At 45.9% G+C, this 21,397-nt stretch overlaps 2 protein-coding genes across 3 annotated transcripts; both read left to right on the forward strand.

Annotated features, from left to right (window-relative positions):
* The first annotated feature begins 178 nt into the window (after positions 1 to 178).
* Positions 179 to 11,958, forward strand: Cchcr1 (coiled-coil alpha-helical rod protein 1). 2 transcript variants are annotated; one of them, XM_026414307.1, is made up of 18 exons: positions 179 to 300; positions 1,316 to 1,382; positions 1,464 to 1,677; positions 3,477 to 3,780; positions 4,306 to 4,469; positions 4,573 to 4,708; positions 4,892 to 5,002; positions 5,121 to 5,270; positions 5,814 to 5,924; positions 6,019 to 6,125; positions 8,938 to 9,050; positions 9,234 to 9,279; positions 9,434 to 9,594; positions 9,707 to 9,895; positions 9,973 to 10,074; positions 11,058 to 11,209; positions 11,323 to 11,488; positions 11,665 to 11,958. In XM_026414307.1, the coding sequence occupies exons 1-18, from the start codon at positions 220 to 222 to the stop codon at positions 11,772 to 11,774; spliced, it is 2,484 nt and encodes an 827-aa protein (XP_026270092.1). In that variant the 5' UTR covers positions 179 to 219; the 3' UTR covers positions 11,775 to 11,958. The 2 variants fall into 2 exon arrangements, with proteins under 2 accessions (XP_026270092.1, XP_026270093.1); XM_026414308.1 differs by having other exon boundaries at positions 11,365 to 11,488.
* A 1,945-nt stretch (positions 11,959 to 13,903) lies between these two features.
* Psors1c2 (psoriasis susceptibility 1 candidate 2) lies at positions 13,904 to 14,910 on the forward strand. The gene is made up of 2 exons (XM_026414288.2): positions 13,904 to 13,958; positions 14,555 to 14,910. Exons 1-2 carry the CDS (start codon positions 13,904 to 13,906, stop codon positions 14,908 to 14,910), a joined length of 411 nt encoding a protein of 136 aa, XP_026270073.2.
* The last annotated feature ends 6,487 nt before the right edge of the window (positions 14,911 to 21,397 follow it).

Consider the following 21,397-nt stretch of genomic DNA (forward strand, 5'->3'; position numbering starts at 1 on the left):
CGGGGTGGGTCCCCGATCTCCCGCCTTCCGCCTTTTTTGATTAGTTTAGGAGTTTTCCCGGGTTCCCGGAGTGGGGAGGAGCCGACAGGGCGCGGAGTTGCCCCGGTGATTTGATTGGGCGTAGCCTTAGATGCCACTGCGCATGCGTGCACCTTCCCCCCCCCCCCGCCTCCTTCCAGAGCGAAACTGGGGAGACCCGCTAAAACACCCGCCTTGCGCATGCACACTGAAGGGAGGAGGCCAGGCCCCAAGCGAGGTGTAGGGGGTGTGGCCAAAGGGCTGAGGGGGCTCTCGAGCTCGGTAAGGGGCGTTCGAGAAGAGTCGGTTGGGGGTGGGAAGGGCTAAAGGGGTTCTGGGATGGGTTCACGGGGTTCACAGGGGAAGAAGGTCACAGGGGCCGGGGTAAAGGAAAAGATGAGGTGGTAAAAACAGCTTTAGAGGCTCGCAGGATGAAGAGACCAGGGTATTTGGGAGAGAGTAAAGAGAACAAAGCATAATAATCTGAGAGATGAGGGTGAAAGTGAGGGACCACAATAATCCCTTCAGGAAAAAAGCAGATAGGATGTAAGAGGGGTCGTGGGTAGGCATCCCAGGTTAGATAAACAGTGGATGAAATCGGGTGGGAGGGTCAGGGAAAGTCTTAGAAGAGTTCACTCTGTGGGCTGTGGGCCTCCAGAGAAGGGCAACAGGACTTGAAACTGATGGGATAGTAGAGAGAAACTGAGAGTAAGAGAGGTTTGGATGAGATATCAGGAAGCTGGCTTTTCTGCCACCTGCTCTAGGCTGCCTGCATTCCCAGGGGTCCTGGAGAGGCGACTAACCCTGTATGTGCCACATTCTTGTGGGGCCAGACCTTGGGTCAGCACTTTAATAGTGAAGGAATCAGAAGTCATGGCTTTGTGGTGCCTTGATGGTCTTCCCCAAGGCCTTGCTGAATCATTGAAAGAACTCTGGAAATTGAGCTCAGGGCCCCTACATTGTGTACCTCCTTTCTCACCTCCAGCCCAGAGGAAGAAGGTAAAGGCCTTGCCTAGAATCTTAAAAGTAGGAATAAAGCCCTAAGAACCTCAACTTGGCCTATTTCAGTAAATTCTTTCCACATCTTGGTTATTGCCCAGTTCTATAGAGAGGCAGGTTGGGACAAGCAAATGGACCTGGGGTATCCACTATCTTTTTTGGGACCCAGGAAAAAGAAACTGAGAGTTGCTAAAACTGGCTGTAATTTAAGGACTATGACTTTGTTACTGTAGGGGCTTGGCTTTTGAAGGTGGCTTGAATATTAAATTGGAGTGTCCTTGTTTCTCCTGTTGTCCAGGGGAAGAAAGATGGCCAGAGAAAGAATGTAGAGCCATCAGCCAACGAGGAGATGTTGCCACCTTCAGGTCAGTGGGGCCAGGCAAGGGGTCCATTGGTTGCCTTTTCCTGGGAAACTAATGACCATCTTTGCTCTTGTGATTCATCAGGTTTCACTGGGCTGATTCCCCCCTCCCACTTCCAAGCCAAGCCCCTTCCAACTCTTTCAAGAATGGCTCCCACCTGGGTCTCAGACATTCCCCAGGTGCAACCACCAGCCCATCAGGATGTCTCAGAGAGGCGACTAGACATCCAGAGGTCTCCAGTGACCACGTGGGAACAGGGTGTTTCTGGAAATGGGCAAGGGCCAGGGCGGAGAGGCAGGTAGGGATCCATTGTTTCTGTTTTCTCATTGGTGCTTGCTTGTGACCCTTCCTCTCTGAAGTAGATTCCTTGCCCTGTTTGGCCCTTGGTTCAATAACATACATTTTGGGGCTGGGGATGTGGCTCAAGCGATAGCACGCTCGCCTGGCATGCATGTGGCCCGGGTTCGATCCTCAGCACCACATACAAAGATGTTGTGTCTGCCGAAAACTAAAAAATAAATATTAAAATTCTCTCTCTCTCTCTCTCCCTCTCTCACACCTCTCTCTTTAAAAAAAAAAAAAAAAAACACAAAAAAATAAAATAAAATAAAAATTAAAAAAAAAAACATACATTTTTACATAGGCAATTATTGGTATCTACAATGCATATATAATAAGGAGTGTTAGACTCCAAGAATAGAGATTAAAAAATAAATGAGAGCCTGCCTTAAATCTTCAACTTAAAAAGAATATAAATTTCGAAGGGAGGAGATAGGTTGATTACAAATATTTGGAAACTACCAGATAAAACAAGGTGAAGTGCAGACTAGATATGTAGACCCAGTGCTGTGGTGCATGGGTTCATTCTGATGAAGTAGTTGAAGAAAGCCTTTTTGGAGAACATTCCATTTGATCTGGCATGCACTCTCTGTGAATGTGCTGTGAAAATTCTTTTTTCTTTTTGTGGTATTAGGAATTGAATGTGGTGCGCTTTACCACTGAACTATATGCCCAGTGCATTTTATTTTTTATTGAGATAGTCTCACTAGGTTGTGGTTGTGAGGGTCTTGCTAAGTTGCCAAGGCTGGACTCCAATTTGCAATCCTTGTTTCTGGGATTATAAGCATGCGCCACTGTGTGTTCTTTTTTAGTTTTTATTTTGAGACAGAGTCTCTCTTAGTTGCCCAGGCTGGCCCCAAACTTGTGATCCTCCTGCCTCACCCTCCTGAGTTGCTGGGGATATAGGTATGTGCTAATGTGCCCAGAAATAATTCTTACTCTTTCAGTTTTATATCTCGTTTCCCAAATGTACTATCAATCCAGAGTGAGGATTACATCAAGGAAAAAGATGCATGATGAAGGTGGAGTACTAGCCTGGTATCAGGAGACAGATTCTATTTCTAGTATGGCTGCCAGGTAGGGGATTTTTGGCAACTCACTTATTTTCCTTAGCCTAAGGATCTAGCCTAAAAATAAAAATAAAAAAAGTAAAGTATGGTTCTTAGTGAGGGAGTTGTCTCAGCCATGTTATGAGCTGGTTTAAATTTAAATGACACCAGTAAAGTGTTCTCCAAAGGTTGGGAGTGTCTCATTTATTATTCTGCCCTCTCAGATTCCTCATACAGTAGGCCAAACACTCTGTAAAAGCCTATACCTAGCATCTGGACTTGCCATATTGATACTGTAAGCCCAGGAAAATTTACCCCTACGCCCATGCTTCCCTCATTTTTCCTAGTCTTAAATCAAAATTCGGAAGTCTTACATGTTTTTCTAACCTCTTCACTCAGAACTTGTGGCCTCATGATGTGTGCATTTGATGTTTGCTACATCTGCCTGTATGTAGGTCTCCAGAAAAATCATGTTCCATGATCTCACTAGCCATTAAGTCCTGTGAATCCAGATAGTGGATCTATTATGCTTAGTAGGGCCTCAATGAATGACAATGATGATGTGAATATAGAGATTCCCATGCCCCAACTTCATCTCCCACCTCCCCATGTAAGGACAGAGGGGTCCTCTTCTTGTCTCCATTTATGCCCTTGGCCTCCCTCTTAGTACAAGAGACACCTTTTTGTCTGTGCCATCCTGTCTTTGAAGGTCCCTAGAGCAGCAGGGGTGTCATGCCCTGAGCCAGCAGGCTGAGCTGATCTTTCAGCAGCTTCAAGAGTTACGGCAGCTAGAGGATGAAGTCCAGGTCCTGCGGGAGACCTCACTGCAACAAAAGATGAGGCTGGAGGCCCAGGCCATGGAACTGGAGGCTTTGGCACGGGCAGAGAAGGCTGGCCGAGCTGAGGCTGAGGGCCTGCGTGCTGCCTTGACTGGGGCTGAGATTGTACGTAAGAAACTAGAAGAAGAGAGCCAACAGGAGCTGGAGGAAGTTCAGAGGCTGCACCAAGAGCAGGTGAATGTAGGGGCAGGATGGGTTCAGACTCATAACAGGGTAGCTGGGCAGGAACTTCCTAGCAAAGAGTCATTATCAGAAGAGATCCCCAAGAGCAGTTAAGCCATGAGATCTTTGGCAAAGGAGTGAAGCAGGCAGCTTAGAAAGACAGAGAATCTAGGTGTTTTGATCTTATTCAGATTATTTCTCAGGACTCAGGTGGCCTCTCACCAGAAGGAAGTAGGTACCTTGATTCCAATGTGGTGGGGGACTGTGAGGTAGGTGGGTGTGGCCCCTATAGAGGAATGGAAAAGGGGAGGTAATTCTGTCGGGAAACCCAATACTTTTCTTTGCCATCCCTGAGATAGGAGCTGGGGACTTGATAACCAAATTGCCTATGAGTTTCTGTCCTCATGGATGAAACTGATAACTGATCTGTCTTTCTTTGAGGTCACAGACAGTGGGAGTGGAGAGACAAGGCCAACACAGGAATAGTTTGGAATACCCTGATATAAGGTTGAGCTGAGCCCACTCTTCTCTCCACAGCTATCCTCCTTGACACAGGCTCACCAGGAGGCTCTTTTTAGTTTGACCAACAAGGCTGAGGGCTTGGAGAAGTCTCTGAATAGTCTGGAAACCAGGAGGGCAATGGAAGTTAAGGAGCTGACTGTGGCCCAGAAGGAGGCTGAGCTGCTGCGGAAGGAGCTCAGGTAAATTGACAGGGACAGTTGAGGGGGCCCAGAGATTGATGATGTGGGATTCTTCACAGTGCTCCCTTAATGACTGCCTTGTTTCCACCCTTGCTAATCCTAGCAAGACACAAGAAGATTTGACAGCTCAAGTGACCTTGGTTGAGAATCTGAGGAAATATGTAGGGGAACAAGGCCCTCTCGAGACCCCTAGCCAGGCATGGGAAACAGAGCGACAGGAGCTTCTGGACACTGTGCAGGTGGGAGAATACAGGGTGTGGGTCTGGAGGGAGACACCAGGAATCAGGGTAGGGGATGTGGTCACCCTTGGAGGAGAGTATAGTACCTAAAAGGGTAGGCAGTGATGTTGCAGGGCCCAAACTGCTGGTGCCCTGGAGCAGGCATGGAGCCCTAAGACACTCTATACTCTTCCTCCCTCACAGAACTTGGAGGAGGACCGAGATGGCCTGCATACAACCGTGGAGCTGATGCAGGTGCGTGTGCAGAGCCTCATGCACATGCTCACCCTACAGGAGGAGGAGCTGCTCAGGAAGGTAGGGCCCTCCTGGGGCAGCCCTTGGCCTCTGTTGCTTAGGCAGAACAGAGAAAAGCCAAAGATGGTATCTCCTTACTCTGTTGCCCCAGGAGCCCACACTTGTTCTCCATCTTCAGGTTCAACCTTCAGATTTACTGGAACCTGAGTATACTAAGAAGTGCCAGTCTCTACTAAACCGTTGGCGGGAGAAGGTGTTTTCACTCATGGTGCAGCTTAAAGCCCAGGAGCTGGAGCATAGAGACTGTGTGAAGCAGCTGAAGGGACAGGTCAGTGGCTGTTTCTCCCTGCATTCCTCCCAGCTCCTTGCACAGGGATGGCAATTATTCAACAGATATTTATTGAGTGGTTACCACATGCAACCTGAACAAAGCAGACAAGACAACTCTGATCTCAAAGAGTTTATGTGCTAGAATTGAGATTCAACAAGTAAACAGCCAGGTAATGTCAAGCAAGCATATGTGCTGAAAAGAAACTTTTTAAAGATGATGTAACAAAGAGACCATAGTGGGTCTGCTTTAGGTAGTTTGGTCAGGGATGGCTTCTCTGACAAGATGACAGCATCTTTGAGATGGTCTCTTGGTCAGAGATGGTGGGTGTTTGTAGATGGATCAGGAGGTATTCTTCAAAGTACGAGAGTACATGAAACATGCTTCTGGAAGGTCAACTGGACTCAGACTCTATTCTCAGGAAAACCCTAGCCACTTGTTTCTCTATATGGCATTCCTTCAAAGACTTCTGTCCCCTATCCCTTTGTCCCCAGTGGCCCCCACAGCTTTCGCTCTAGACTTCCCTGCCCTCTTCTTCCCCAGATGGCTGAGCTCCAGGAAAAAGTGACAGCCCAGAGCCAGGAGCAGGCCATCCTGCAGCGCGCCCTGCAGGACAAAACTGCAGAGGTGGAGGTGGAGCGGACGGGTGCCAAGGTTAGTGTGTGAGACAGGCAGAGACAAAGGGAGGGCTTCAGTCTGTGGGCTGGGCCCCAGGAAGGGACCCTTTCCTTTACTTCATCCTCTCTAGGCCCTGCAGCTGGAGCTGAGCCGTGCTCAGGAGGCCAGGCGGCGGTGTCAGCAGCAGGCAGCCTCGGCTGAGGAGCAGCTGAAGCTTGTGGCTGGTGCTGTGGGCAGGTATCTGGGATGGAGGGCAGGTGGAGGAGCATTTCTGCTTCTCCAGCTATTTCCCCAGCTTTGGGGGCACCTTTGGAATTGAAAAGCATCAGGTGAGAGAATCTAAAAATCTGGCAGCTGGAAGATACAGGGCTGAAAGCCTTTAGCCCTCTGAAATCTTCTGTGTTGATTTCTCTTGGGGTGTTGCCACATCTCAGCATTTGGTAGGTACTACAGGCTCTGTTGTGAACTTCCACTTTATGTTGGGTGGGAGGTAAGGCACTGTTGCCTTCTATAGTTTAGTGTAGTACCTGCTGGAGCAGCTGGGAAGATCTCCACCTTTATAATTGTTCAGGGATGGGTATGGAAATATATGATCTACTTCTTCCTTTTTTTTTCTTTTGCAGTACTGGGGATCAAACCCAGGGCCTCACATATGCCTGGCAAGCCCTGTTTGGTTGAAATAATTTTTATTAGTATGTTAACTTGCAGTATTAGAAATTGAACTCAGAGGCATTCTATCACTGAGCTATATCCCCAGCACTTTTTTTTTTTTTTAATTTTGAGATAAGGTTTCACTAAGTTGCCCAGGCTGGCCTCGTTTTTTATAATCCTCCCAAGTCCCTGGGATTACAGGCATGTGCCATTGTGCTTATTAGCTGGTTAGAAAATATTTTGTTTAAATCTGTCTCCTACTTGCTTACTGGATGTCCATCTAAAATGTATATCAGAGTCCTAAATAAATTGCAGGCTTATGTTTCTTACCAAATTCTTGGTTTTTTAATCCCTGATAATTGTTACATAATCTTTAATGAGACCTCTAAGGAATTGCTTTGCAATGGTAACAGCCTCTCCTTAGTCCTCATCTGTGCAATAACTGAAGTAGGTAGTCTATATGAAGTGTGGCTCAGTGGTAGAATGCTTGCCTACCATGTGTGAGACCCTGGGTTCAATCCCCAGCTCCCACTAAAAAAAGATGCAGAGTTTTAAACTTGCACAGAAATAGACTAGTTCTGAGGAGCCATTATCCAGATGCAGTCCATTGCATCAATCTTCTACTTATAGGAGAAGAGAGATATGTCAAGGACAGATTTTTACTTTGGTCTCATAAGATCACAAAAATGATTTTTGTTAATGATTTATTACTGAAGAGCCCTCCAGGCTTAAAGCAGTCCAGGTGGGTTGTTGCCAGATTTGTTAGCAACTCTTTAGATGACCGGAAACTACCAGAAAATGGTTTTAATAAGAGCCACTGTAGGTGTTGGAACCACCTTCTCAAATAGTTTTCAGATGAGAGTGGTCTTTGCTCTGCTGCCAGCTTTGTCAAGTCATCATTTGTTTTTCTGCTAGGGGGAACTCATACTCTCCTAAGAAGGTTCCAGTGTTGGTCCCTCTTTGGGGGCTCTTTTCACTTCTCAGTTTTCCTGAGTCATGTTGGTCGTGGCTCTGGTTTAGCCCCCTGATAAAGCATATGGACTTGCCCTTCATTGGTATCAGGGAATCTCCATTCTTGGGCTTGTGCCTGAGGGTAACTGGTCTCTGTTGCATAATAGTAATCAAAAAATAGGTTCTGAGAAATAAACTTTATAGTTACTTGAAAATCTATATGGTCATTTGATGTCTTCTTGGGACTATGGCCAAGAGAACTGGTCCATTAGAAAACTGATGGAAACTATGGGCCTTATCCTTAGAAAAATGCACTCAAGTTCATATACTGTGAGTGTGATGCATACAGTACCAAACAACCAAATTTCTGGAGCAATGGCTGTGGGTAATAAAATCTAGTTCAACTGCGATTATCCAGCCTCATGGTACCAGCTGTGCTTTCCCCTACAGAATGGTTACTGAACACTTTCCTGAATTATGGGCTATAGTTCAAGATGAGATAGGACCTCGTAAATGTTGTCATTTTTATTTTTGTTTTTTTACAGGGCTATTATTAAAAACACTGATCAGGCTGGGCACAGTAGCACACGCCTATAATCCCAACAATTGGGAGGTTGAGGCAGGAAGATCACAAGTTTGAGGGCAGTCTAGGTAACTTAGCTCTGTCTCAAAATAAAATTTTAAAAAAGTTGGGCCAGGCTCAGCGGTAGAACATTTGCCTTAGCCTGCATGAGGCACTGGGTTCAATCCCTGGCATCACATTAAAATAAATAAAAGTATTGTGTCCATCTATAACTTAAAATAATAATAAGTAAATAAATAAATAAAAATTTAAAAGTACTGAGGAGTTGAATGCAGTGGCACCCTCCTGAAATCCCAGCAACTCAGGAGGCTGAGGCAGAAGAATCACAGGTTCAACTCTAGCCTCAGCAATTTATGAGGCCCTAAGCAATTTAGCAAGACTTTGTCTGAAAATAAAAAAAGAAAAAGGTCTGGGAGGTAGCTCAGTGGTAAAGCATTCCTGGGTCCCGTCTCCAGTACCAAAAAAAAAAAAAAAAAAAAAAAAAGTGCTGTAGAAGTAGCTTATTGGTAGCATTTGCTACCAGGAATAACTTGGTGAATATTTGTGTTTTATTAGCAGTTGGATTATTTTATCTGACAGTTGCTAAAGGCCTTAAGCATTCAGTTTCTCTGCTTCTGTTGGCTAACGAATTTAGATATGATTTACGTGGTGGTTCCATTATGGGGCACAGTGGCTGGGCACTAAGGTCTTACCCTTCCCAGTGGCTTCAGCTTCTCTTTTCCTCTCTCATATTCCCCTTCTCTGCTTTTCTCACTTGTATAACAGTGTTGTCTGTACAAGACCCTGCAGGTCTTTGGGTGTTGAGGTGCAGGTCTTTGGGTGTTGAGGTGAGGGTGGAGGGTTAGTGACCTGTACCTTCTCCAGCTCTCAGATCTGCTTCCAGAACACTCTGACTAAGGTGGAACAGGCTATAGCCCGGCTTCCCAGCCTCAGCAACCGACTTAGCTATGCTGTCCGAAAGGTCCACACCATTCAGGGTGGGTAGAGAAACTGTGAGTGTGTCCTGCTTGCTTTGTCCATCATCTTCCTGGTCCAGCTCTTTCTGATCCCACATCCATCCTCCTGGTTCCTTCTTGCCAGCCCCAGCATTTCTTTTTCCCTTACTCCCCTGTCTGTCCTTTTTTTCCTTTGTGTACTCATCTCTTTTTGCCTCTTCCCAGGCCTGATGGCTCGGAAACTGATTCTGGCCCAGCTGCGCCTGGAGAGGTAAAGTCTGGGCACTTTAAGGTGAAGGGGGTGTTATGTGGGGGGTGAAGCTTTAGGATGTTGGCTGCTGGAATCCCAAACAATGAGGACTGAGGAGGGATAGGGGCTCTAAATTCCTTAGCCAACAGCTGACTCTGTTTCTCTTCTGTCTTAGCTGCCCTCCACCTCCACCCCCTCCCCCACCTCCACCCCCACCTGACATAGATTTAAACCTTGAGTTGGAGCAGCTGCGGGAAGAACGGAATCGCCTGGATTCAGAACTGCAGCTGAGTGCTCATGTCATACAACAGGAAGTGGGCCGGGCCCGGGAGCAAGGTACATGTAGATGGATGGATAAATAGATGGGGGACGTTGATGAAGAAGAGGGAAGACTTGACATCTAGAGCACATGCACAAGAAGAGGTCTGAGTGAGCATATTCTTCTAAGGGGAAGCAGAGCGGCAGCAGCTGAGCAAGGTGGCCCAGCAGCTGGAGCAGGAATTACAGCAAACCCAGGAGTCTCTGGCCAGCCTAGGACTACAGTTGGAAGCAGCTCGCCAGGGCCAGCAGGAGAGCACTGAAGAGGCTGCCAGTCTCCGAAAGGAGTTGACTCAGCAGCAGAAGATCTATGGGCAAGGTGTGGGGGAGGGGAAGTGTGCACCCCTTTGTGGTCTGGGGTGGTTCCTTCTGACACTCATTGCACCTTCATCCCAGCTTTGCAAGAGAAGGTGGCTGAGGTGGAGACTCGACTTCGGGAACAGCTCTCAGACACAGAGAGGAGACTGAACGAGGCTCGGAAGGAGCAGGCCAAGGCTGGTGAGATGTGCCAGGGTAGATGTAGGCCTTCTAGGAAGAAGGAATTGTTGAGACAGAAAGTTATTATTCCCCACTAAAACTTGCTGAGGCATGCCACAAATGAAGGGATAGGAATGGCACATTACCTGTGGACATACTATGAAGTTTAGTGTCAAGAAACAGCACACACTGAGTGTAGTGGTGTATCCTCTAATCCCAACAACTCAGGAGACCCTGTCTCAAAATAAAAAAGTACTTGGGTACCTGGCATGGGGGTACACATCTGTAATTCCAGTGACTTGAGAGGCTAAGGCAGGAGGATTGCAAATTCCAGGCCAGCCTCAGCAGTTTACTAAAATCTTTTCTCAAAATAAAATAAGGGCTAGGGTGGTGGCTCAGTGGTAGAGGGCCTTTGGGTTCAGCCTCCTGTACCAAACACCACACACCACGCACGCACAAAACCAGAGATGTAGTTCAGTGGTAGAGTGTAAGTTCAATCCTTAGTACCCACCCCCCCAAAAAAAGTCCTTTATTGAATGTATCTTCTCTAACTAGAGATGGCAGTTAACATTTGCCACATTTGCTCTTGTGTATACATGCACATATTTATATATACATTTTTTAATTATTTAAAGTAGATTGCAAACATGATTGTTCAGCCAAATCACCCACAAATAGGAATTCTGTGTAACTGCAATACTATGATCATACTATAAGAATATGAGTACTAATTGCACAAAATCTAATATCTAGCCCATGTTCAGTTCTCCCCTAAGGAACTCCTGGGTGGATTGGGGGATAGGAGAGGTACTTGGGTTCACAGATACACAGGAACCTGGAGCATCAACCCACCTCTCCAGCTGAATGGAAGAGACACTGGGATCTACAGAGTAGAGTAACTTCCCATATGTGCACTTGCCCTGGCATTTCAGTTTTGTTTTCATGGTGCCTGGCCACCTCTAGGATGACCCACACCCTCCCTCTCCACCCTGGCTTCTCCACAGAGGTGTCTCTGCGCCAGATCCAACGTAAAGCCACTAGAGAAAAGGAGCGGAACCAGGAGCTCAGGCGTCTGCAGGATGAGGCCCGGAAGGAGGAGGGGCAGCGGCTGACCCGGCGAGTGCAAGACCTGGAGAGGGACAAGAACATCATGCTGGTAGGAGACTGAAGAGTCCAGGGCCCATGGTTTACTGGTTGATAGGTAAAGGAGTGGAAAAAGGAGGGAAGGCTTTCCCCGGGCTAGGTGGCGTTTAACCCTCTCCTTCCCAGGCCACCTTGCAGCAGGCGGGTCTCCTCTCCCATTACAAGCAGCAGCGACTGTTGGCAGTTCTTCCCTCCATACTGGATAAGGAGAAATCTGTGGAGTCCAGCCCCAGGCCTCCTGGATCCTCAGTACCACCGGCAGCAGCTCTGTCGTCCAGGGGGCCCACAAAAGGTAATGGACTAATCATAAAACGACAAATGGGGGCACGCCTGGCATCTACTCCAGACCCTTTTGTGTGTGTATGCCTTGGCCTCTTCCATCCACACCCACCTTTGACCCAAGAAACTTGTCCCTCATACCATCATATCCAGTACCAGCGTCTATACTTGGGTGTCTTTTTTTCCCAGAGTCCCTCTCTGTCCTGCTTGATAGTCTACAGGGCCTGAGTGAGGCCATTTCCAAGGAGGAAGTTATTTGTCAAGGAGACAACCAGAATTCTGCTCCAGTCCACACCTGAGCAGCTACAGCTGAGAGCTGGAGGTGAAGCCTGCCTAAGGGCTGAATCCCCAGAAAGATCCTGGAGAATGGGTGGGGGCCAGCCCAGTCTACTTCCCCTTCCAGCCTCACAGACACCAACTTCCTCTAAGTCTAAATTCTCCTGCACTACACTAAATAAAGATGACTCCACTTGAACCACTGTCTGGAAGTGTTATCTTGGGGAATTCTTCCTGAGGCTGTGAAAAGTGGTGCCTCTTTCCAAACATCTTTTCTATCCTGTTTTAGAAGCTTTTGAGAAGCTCCTGTTTTCTTTTATTCTCACTTTTTGTTTTAAAACTCTTTTCCTCTGGAATGTGATAAATGCCAGGAGAGAGAAAGATAAACATTCATTCATTCAACAAGAATCTTAGATCCAGGCAAGGCCTTTGCACCCAGGTGCCTATGTTCTAATGGGAGAGACAAATAGACAAGGACCTCAGAATAAATGAGTACTTCAAAGGAGAGCTAGGAAGAGAAAGTAAGATACAGATATATGATAGAAGGGGACTCTGGGAGGGGCAGCTTTAGGTGAGGGGCCAGGAAAGGCAAGGAACTTTGTGCTGAGGCCAGGAAAGATTAAGGGGACCCAGACAGAGGATGTTGGGGAAGAGGCCAATATTGGCAAGTAATTTAAAATTTATTCAAAGTTAATAGAAAGCTCTAGGGGCTTCAGTTTCAATTTACTTTTTTTTTTTTTTTTTTTTGTAGTACTGGGGATTGAATCCCCAGAGAGAACTCTAATACTGAGCCACATCCCCAGTCCTTTTTATTTTAGTTATTTAAAAAAAAAAAAAAATTTGTAGGGGCTGTGGATGTGGCTCAAGCGGTAGCGCGCTCGCCTAGCATGCGTGCGGCCTGGGTTCGATCCTCAGCACCACATACCAACAAAGATGTTGTGTCTGCCGAGAACTAAAAAAAAAATGAATAAATGTTAAATTTCTCTCTCTCTCTCTCTCTCTCTCTCTCTCTCTCTCTCTCTCTCTGTCCCTCTCACTCTCTCTTTAAAAAAAAAATTGTGGTTGGACAGAATGCCTTTGTTTATTTTAATGTGGTGCTAAGGATCGAACCTAGTGCCTCCTACATGCTAGGCAAGTGCTCTGCCACTGAGCTCCCCTCAGCTCCCCCAGCCCTTTTTATATTTTTGAGACAGGGTTTCTCTAAGTTGTTGAAGTTACCCTCAAACTTGCAATTCTCCTACCTCAGCCTTTAGAGTAGTTGGAAGTACAGGCATGTGCCCCCATGCCCAGCTCAATTAGCATGTTGTAAGAAGATGCATTTTTGAACTGAGACCTGAAAATGGGGACAGAAAAAGCTGGAGCAAAGAGTTCCTGAGGAAGGAGGAAGAGGCCAGGATTACAGGAGGGGCATCTTCTTCCTGAACCTCTGGCTGGAGACTAATGCCACCAGTTCTGGGTGGGGAAAGGGAAGCAGGATATCCTCATGTGTCTTTCCTCTTCATTGTCACCCCAGATGCCTCCCACATGGAATTCTTTGGCTGTCACTGGGAGGTCCCATTTAAGCAGGCACATGCCAGAAAGCAGCATGCCTGGTCCTGAGGAAGGAAGCCCTTAAAATGAAGGGTAAGGGGGCTGAGGCAGGCATGTTAGTGGACACTGCATCAGCTGCATCTCAGGTTTCAAAGGCTCCCCCCATGTCAGCTCAAGCGTCCTGCTTCACAGCCTTATAATTATGGTGCTTCCCCAAGCAGGGCTTGCTCCCATTCTTTGGCTTCTGATAGCTACCAGGGATGAAAGGGTGGAGGTCCCTGTGATTATGAAGATGACAGGTGGGTATAGATTTTTGCAGAGTGTGGATGGAGCTGATGTAAAAACAAGGGTGGGGTGATCATCTGGGTCAATGACAGTGAGAGCCAGTGATTAGGTCTTGGGCTAGGGGACTAAAATGAGAGACGCCATAGTCAGGCTTCATGTTAGCCAGGGCCTTCCCAACGGGTTTGACCAGTTTGATTCTGATGGGATTCCTTGTGTCACTGGGCCGGCCCCTCCCTATAGACTAGCCTCCTCCTCTCCATCTTTCCCTATAAAGCCTCTTGGGATTCCCAGACACCCAGACTCAGAGCACCCCACTTTTGGGGGCCAGTAGACAGCCATGATGATCAACTGGAAGCTACTGGGGATCCTGGTCCTTTGCCTGTTTACTGGAGGTGAGCTGGGAGCAGGCCAGGAATATCGGGGGTAAGGGGGATGGCCAAGATGACCAACCCTTAGTGAAGATAATCACTAAAAATGAAAGGGGTGAATCAGGCACACAAACATGGAAGGGAATCTGAAAATTTATATGAAGGGTATAGTTCAGAGCATTTTGGTTCAGAATCAATGTTTTGCTCTTTCGGGTGGGACCATGTGGCTGTTTCAGAGTTCAGATATGTTGGCTGAGGAAGAAATGTGTTAGGAATGGTGGGATCATTGTGGAGGTGGGATGTGGATGCCACATGTGGCCAAAGTGTAGACCACTTTGGGGTACAGTGGGGCCCATGCTAGCCAGGTGTGGGCATAGAATGAAGATTATTTGGGGGAGGTGTCAGGCCCTTAACATTGGGCAAATGAATGGCTCAAAATCAATTTTCATGTTATTTTAAGACTGTGATAAATGTATGGAGAGTGCTTTGAAAATTACTTTGAGGTTTAGCTGGACAGCTCAGACTGTCCATCCCAAAGAGGTTCTGTCTCCTGTTCTGTAGCTGGGGTGGGGGGTAACTACTACTCTTCACCTCTTACCTTTCTCCTTCCTCTTCTACAGGAATCTCAGGCAGCAAAGACCAACCTTCTACCCCACCCACAGAGGGCAGAGAGGAGGAGAGCTCCCCAGCGTTGCCTCGGGGCCCTCCAATACCTGGTGACCCCTGGCCAGGGGCACCCCCTCTCTTTGAGGACCCTACACCTCCAAGCCCTACCCGTCCCTGGAGAGACCTGCCTGAAACTAGTGTCTGGCCCCCTGAGCCACCCAGCACTGATCCTCCTCAACCTCCCCGGCCTGATGACCCCTGGCCAGCAGGACCCCAGCCCCCAGAAAACCCATGGCCACCTGCCCCTGAGGTAGACCATGGCCCTCGGGATGAGCCAGACCTTGACCCTCCCCGGGAAGAGTACAGATAACAGGGATCCCCAGGTGACTTGGGCCTCTAGGCAGAGTACTCCCAAGCTCATCTCTACCCTTTTGTTTCCCCTTAAAATTTCCCCAATTTTGCCTAACTCCGCATTCTCTCAACTTATTCTGATTTCAGAAGGAATCATCAATGTTTTGTCACCTCTTGGTATCCCTATTTAGTCCCCATATTTTCCCTCTTTTTCTTTGACAGCATAAGCACACACTCCTACCTCACCCAGTTCTCTCGCTGCCCCTACCTTCCACCTTCTCTTCTTCATCCCTGGGACCTGGGATTTCTGGGGCCAGGTGAGCAGACTGTGCTCTCTGCTGCCACCTGGTGGTATATGACGGACCCATCAGTAGACAAGGATGGCGCTTCCCTGAAATAGAAAAATAAAAACCATGTTTTCTTATTTCTGAATCTAGGCCACTTCTTTACCATTGATTATGTTTTTGAATATTCAGATGCCCTTCTCACAGCCCTCAATTTGCAGAGGTCTGGAAGTAATCTGAGTTTCTATCTTTCCTACATGTCATGCAAAAAGGTGTAGGACTCTGCCTTGAAAATGCATCTAGCAGAATCACAATGGTGTTCAGACCCAAGTTCCTTTATTTATGGGACCCCTGTATTGAAGAGTGAGAAAGGAAGTTAGGTCTTTCTTTAATGACTCATAGTTTGCATGCCTCTGGCAGTACTTTCCCAAGGGTGTGTGGGCAGTTTTTTGTTGTTGTTTTGGGTACAGGGGTTGAACTCAGGAGCACTCAACCACTGAGCCTCATCCCCAGCCCCATTTTGTATTTTATTTAGAGACAGGGTCTCACTGAGTTGCTTAGCACCTCACTTTTGTTGAGGCTGGCTTTGAACTTGCCATCCTCCTGCCTCAAACTCCCGAGCCACTGGGATTACAGGTGTGCACCACCACAACCAGTGCATATGGGCAGTTTTAAGGGAATCAGTTTCCAGATGTATAAGTAAGTCGCTTGCTCACCCTGAGCCTAACAGGGTACTCTTCCTGGAGCTGCCAAATTAAGGTCTATGGGGGGCTGGGGATATAGCTCAGTTGGTAGAGTGCTTGCCTCACATGTATAAAGTCCTGGGTTCAATCCCCAGCATCACCAAAAAAGAAAAAAGAAGCCAATGGGAAATGTAAATCAGCCCTTTTCATCTCATTAAGAGAAGCATTTTCAATAAAAGTTTACTTTTTAATGTCTAAATATTGCCATATTTGTTATTTTGACCAATTGTCTTACAATAACCCAGTAAAGAAGAACCATTTAACAGAGTCTTTTGATTGTAAGAAATAAATTTCAATTTATATGCACATTTTGTCAGAGATATATAATAAAAGACTTAGTAAAAAAGGTATACAACAAAATATAAAGGAGATCTACAATAAAAAATAAATTTTATTAGGGGAGATTCTATAGGAAAAGGAGACTGGAAAAGGAACTAAAGAGAAAAAGGAACAAGGCAAATTTCTATTTGGTTAAATAAAGAGTGTTGTAGGGACAGACGAGGCAAGGCATCAAAGACAGCAGGAAACAGTTTTATTTGGCTGCAGCTAGGTTCAGAGGGCACAGCTTTTACTATAATTAATCAATTCCCTGAACCCCGAGTTCAGGTAGTTTCAGAATTTTATACCCAGCATGTAAAGGGAGGGGTTCAGAAGTTCATAGTCTGTGGAAGTTCACATAAAAGCAGCTCTTTCTTTCACTGTTCTGGGCAAGTTAACCCTTCAAGGACAACACCTAAGAAGGGGAGAATTTCTTCTCCCCTTTCTTTCCTTCCCCTGTTAGCTGTTACCACGGAGCCCAATTGGTAACTTGTCTTATCATAGAAATGTAGACATCTCTGTGAAGCTCCAGCTCAAGGCCAGAGGCCTTGTTAAAGGATTTGTCCTTTTTTAAAATCACATCTTTCATTTGCAAACACACTTCTACAAACTACTATACTGGATACAAGTTTGTGAAAAACAAGTAAAGGGGCTTTCAGCACCTGAAGTGCTGATTTCTTCCTGGCCAATGGCCAAGTAAAATAGAGCAACAGGAAAATAGGAAGTTTAACTACATTGAACTTTTTTGTAGAGACTCTTTTGCTGACACTCCTAAAATCAACCATGGTAAAGATTTGTGGAGAAGCCCAGTTAAGATTTTTTGTAGAGAAAGGGGGTGCCACTACAAGGGCTTCTTCATGTATTTCTTAAATAGATATGAAAGCCTATGGTATTATATTCCATCTGCTACATTTAAAAGAGTGAAGTGATTTTTCAAAGGGAAGTACTTTCAAATCCCTGGAAAGTATATCCTTTGAAATTTAGTTTCATATTTAAACTGTTAGATGTTGTCTTAAAAATGTGTAAGGAGTACATAGTTTTTCAAAATTCTTTTATGAAATAGTTACTTTAAAAGGCAGGGGTTCAGAGACCCCAAATTCTTAACTCTAGTGTTAATCAAGTGGCTGACCAGGGTGAGGGTTGAGGAGGGGTTAAAAGAAATTGAGGTACATGACCTTAAACTTACCCCTTAGTATCCCGTTTGCTTATGTGGTAACTCCCATTGAAACCTACAGATGACCCAAATAAAAAAATAAAAAATAAGCTTAGGGTTTAGTAATAATTTTATAACATAAAAGAATTATAAGGGTAAGCCTGAGAGGATTTTTTTTTTTTTTTGACATCGGGTGGAGGATGATTACTCTGGACTGGACCCAGAGATTCTCTACCACCCAACTATATCCCTAGTCCTTTCTGTTTTTTTACTTTGAGACAAATCTCGCTAACAGGCTGGCCTCTAACTTGAGATTCTCTTGCCTCAGCCTTCCCAGTCTCTAGGAGTACAGGAGTGTGCCACCTGCCCCGGACCCTAGTAGGATTCAATAGTCCCCCAAATAGATCAAATTTACCCATTCACTTATTATCTTACACCCTTAATATGTCCTCCAATTCCTGGAGCCATGGGAGATTATAAGAATATAAACAATAAAAATTTGTACTTTCTTCTCAAGGAAATTTAAAACGAAGCCAAGAGAGACAGGATTCATTTATTTATTTTAATTTTTTTTAGTTGTAGTTGGACACAACACCTTTATTAAATTAAATTAAATAAATTTAAATTATTATATAAAATAAATTAAATTTATTTGTTTATTTTTGTGTGTGTGTGATGCTGAGGAGCTAACCCATCGCCTCCCGCGTGCTAGGTGAACACTCTACCGCTGAGTTATAACTAAGTATGTGAATAAGAACCAAAGTAGTGGCTTTGGCAGTAAACACTATGAGTTTAGAGTCACCACCGTGGTAGGAATAGTCAGAGGAGACTCCTATAAGTACTTCCCTTGCAGAACCTGGAGGAAAGGCAGGCTGTGGCAGGAGGAAGCTGCCAGCTGGTGCTCACAGGGCAGCTCAGGGCTAGCAGGCTAAGCAAGCGGCAGAAGGACCCAGGAGCCTGGGTGGCCAGGCAATTGCAGGCCTCTGCCTGTGCAAGTGCCTTTCCTCTGTTTGGAAGATCAGGACTTCCTCCCCTAGCCCTTTCCCCAACCAGTTGTTCCCCCTCTGGGGAGGCTTTACTGCACCAGGGTACACACACACACACACACACACACACACACACACTGGTACATTTCTTCTTTGTAGACTCCACCATTTTAGTGCCTAGTGACTGATTCCCAGTGTGCTGTATCATTCCCAGTAGCCCTACCCATGCCTCTGGCTGGGTTGCAGGGGAACTTTGCCTGGTGCCTCCTGCTGGAAGTTTCCCTCCACATCCTCCCACACAACCACACCCACTCCCACTCCCACTCCAGGGGACAATGTGAATAACTGACGATATAAAGGCATCAGTACTTCAGTCCCCTGTACCAAAGTTGCCCTCCCTGAGACTTCCAATGGTTTTACTCATTTGCTTGGCCTCCTTCCCTTCCAGGTCCCACTTTCAAACCTCCCCCACCCCTCCAGTCCCCATACACACAGTACTGTGGATTGAACCCAGAAGAGCTCTTACTGTCAGGCTACATCCCCAGCCCTTTTTAATTTTTGTTTTGAGATAGGGTCTCTGTTAAATTGGCCAGGTTGGCCTCCTCTTGCCATCCTCTTGCCTCGGCCTCCTGATTTGCTGGGATTACAGGCATCAGGCTTGCCCTAGCTCCATCACTTTCTTTACTTTCTTTGTTTCTTTTACTTTTCTTTTTCTTTCTTTTTTTTTTTTTTTTTTTTTTTTTTGTACCAGGAATTGAACCCAATAGCGCTAAACCACTGAACCACATCCCCAGACCACTTTATTTTCCATTTTGAAACAGGGTCTTGCTCAGTTGCTAAGACTGTCTTTGAACTTGGGATCCTCCTGCCTCAGCCTCCTGAGCTGCATGTGCCATCATATCTAGCCAGGCTCTCATCACTTTTTAATGTACCTTTTTGTTGGGGGGGGGATGGAAGGTTATGAGGGATTGAAATAAGGGGCACTTGATTATTGAGCCACATCCCCAGATCTATGTTGTATTTTATTTACAGACAGGGTCTCACTGAGTTGCTTAGCACTTCACTTTTGCTGAGCCTGGCTTTGAACTCATGAACCTCCTGCCTCAGCCTCCCAAGCTGCTGGGATTACAGGCATATGCCACTGTACCCAGCTACATCTGCAGTTCTTAACATTCTGCTACTCCTTTTTTTTTTTTTCCTTCATAACTGGGGATTGAACCCAGGGACATTTTGCCACTGAGATACATTCCTAGCTCCTTTTATTTTATTTATTTATTTTTATTTTATTTTGAGAAGGGTCTCACTAAATTGCTGAGGCTGGCCTTGAACTTGTGATCCTTCTACCTCAGACTCCAGAGTTACTGGGATTACAGGCATACACTACTGTACCCAGTCTTTTTTAAAATTTTGAGACAGGGTCTCACTTAATTTCCCAGGCTGGCCTCCTTCCCCAGCCTTCCAAATCACTAGGATTATAGGTGTGGGCCACCATCCCTAGCAACATCCTGCTACTTTATTTAATTCTTCAACATTATGTTGGTTTCCATGTCTTTCTCTCCTTGTAAAGAGAGAAAGAGAGCAGAGACTGGGAGCTGTTTTTGTATCCCTTACTTTTCTCCTAGTCTCTGGTCCAGAAGATGTTCAATAAAACAAATTCTTAGCCTTATTTCACAGATTAGGAAACTATGCTAGACAGGCACAGTGATACAACCCTGTAACCCCAGGAACTCAGGAGGCTGAGGCAGGATGATGGCATGTTTGAGGTCAGTCTCAGTAATTTATTGAGACCCTGTCTCAAAAAAACCAAAAAACACACAAATAAATAAAACAAAACAAAACAAACAAACAAACAATAACAACAACAAAACAGGATTAGGAATGTAGCTCTGTAGTAAAGTGTTCTCCTTTTGGTACCAGGGATTGAACCCAGGGACACCTAATTACTGAGCCACAATCCCAACGCTTTTTGTATTTTATTTAGAGACAGTCTCCCTGAGTTGCTTAGGGCCTTGCTAATGTGCTGAAGCTGGCTTTGAACTTGCTACCCTCCTGCCTCAGGCTCCCGAACCGATGGGATTACAGACATGCACCACAGTGCCTGGCTAAAGTGCCCTTCTGTTAAATCATCATCTCGTACCATCAAAAATAAATAAATAAATAAAAGATAATAGAAAAAAATAAGAAACTTCACTAAGTACTAACAGAGGCAACTCACCTGTGCAAGACATATTACATGTGCCAAAGTCAGACTGCCTGGCTTCAAATCAATTCTCAGTTTGATATAACAGGTGGGTTGAAAGGGAGAGAGAAGGAGGAAGCATGAGGTCATTAGGGATTTTAGTACCTATTAATAGCAGTGGGTATTGGCACTCAAACATGCCATGTTTATTAGCTGGGGAGACTGAGACTGGATGGTATGGAGTATTAACACAGGGAAACCCATTGTGTCACCTTATCCATCAGGTTAGACAATGCCAATTGCTCTTTGTCTTCCTTGGCTGACCTCACCTGGGAGTGAATGCAGTGGGGACAGCTTCACATCTTATGTCAACAAGGAGTCATGGAATTAAATAATAGAATAGGATCACAGATCTACAGAACAATAGCATAGTTACTTTGAACACGGCAGATAGTCAATAAATGTTTGCCAATGAAAGAAAAGAATCTAGAACTAGTGTCCTGCTATAGTCTAATTACAGAAGCCAAGTTACCCTGAGAAAGCATCGGGCACAGCCCTCAGCCTTTGGGCAGGAGAATCATGTCTTTGGACTAGACAGAGGAGATGGTTGTCTGCCCTGCTTTGAAGATCTCCAGACAGGGAAACTCCAAACCATCCATTTGTTTCCTCATTTGTCCATACATCCAGCATTTATTGAGCTTCTGCTGTGTGGGATGCTGGGTCACGGTGACAATCCCAGGAAGCAGTTTCAGTCCTCCCTGCCCTCAAGGAGCTCTGGCTCTAGGGAGGAAACAAGCATGTCTATCATGGCAATAAGATGGGATAAAAGAGGGCACATCTGAG

Source organism: Urocitellus parryii, chromosome 8 (genome assembly GCF_045843805.1).
Source record: "Urocitellus parryii isolate mUroPar1 chromosome 8, mUroPar1.hap1, whole genome shotgun sequence".
NCBI lineage: Eukaryota > Metazoa > Chordata > Mammalia > Rodentia > Sciuridae > Urocitellus > Urocitellus parryii.

Coding starts and splice junctions, on each gene's coding strand:
- Cchcr1 (XM_026414307.1), top strand. CDS start 220: ATGCACACTGAAGGGAGGAGGCCAGGCCCCAAGCGAGGTGTAGGGGGT. Junction 9,280..9,433: donor GCCCAGCTGCGCCTGGAGAG/GTAAAGTCTGGG, acceptor CTTCTGTCTTAG/CTGCCCTCCACCTCCACCCC. Junction 11,489..11,664: donor GTCCAGGGGGCCCACAAAAG/GTAATGGACTAA, acceptor TTTTTTTCCCAG/AGTCCCTCTCTGTCCTGCTT.
- Psors1c2 (XM_026414288.2), top strand. CDS start 13,904: ATGATGATCAACTGGAAGCTACTGGGGATCCTGGTCCTTTGCCTGTTT. Junction 13,959..14,554: donor CCTTTGCCTGTTTACTGGAG/GTGAGCTGGGAG, acceptor CCTCTTCTACAG/GAATCTCAGGCAGCAAAGAC.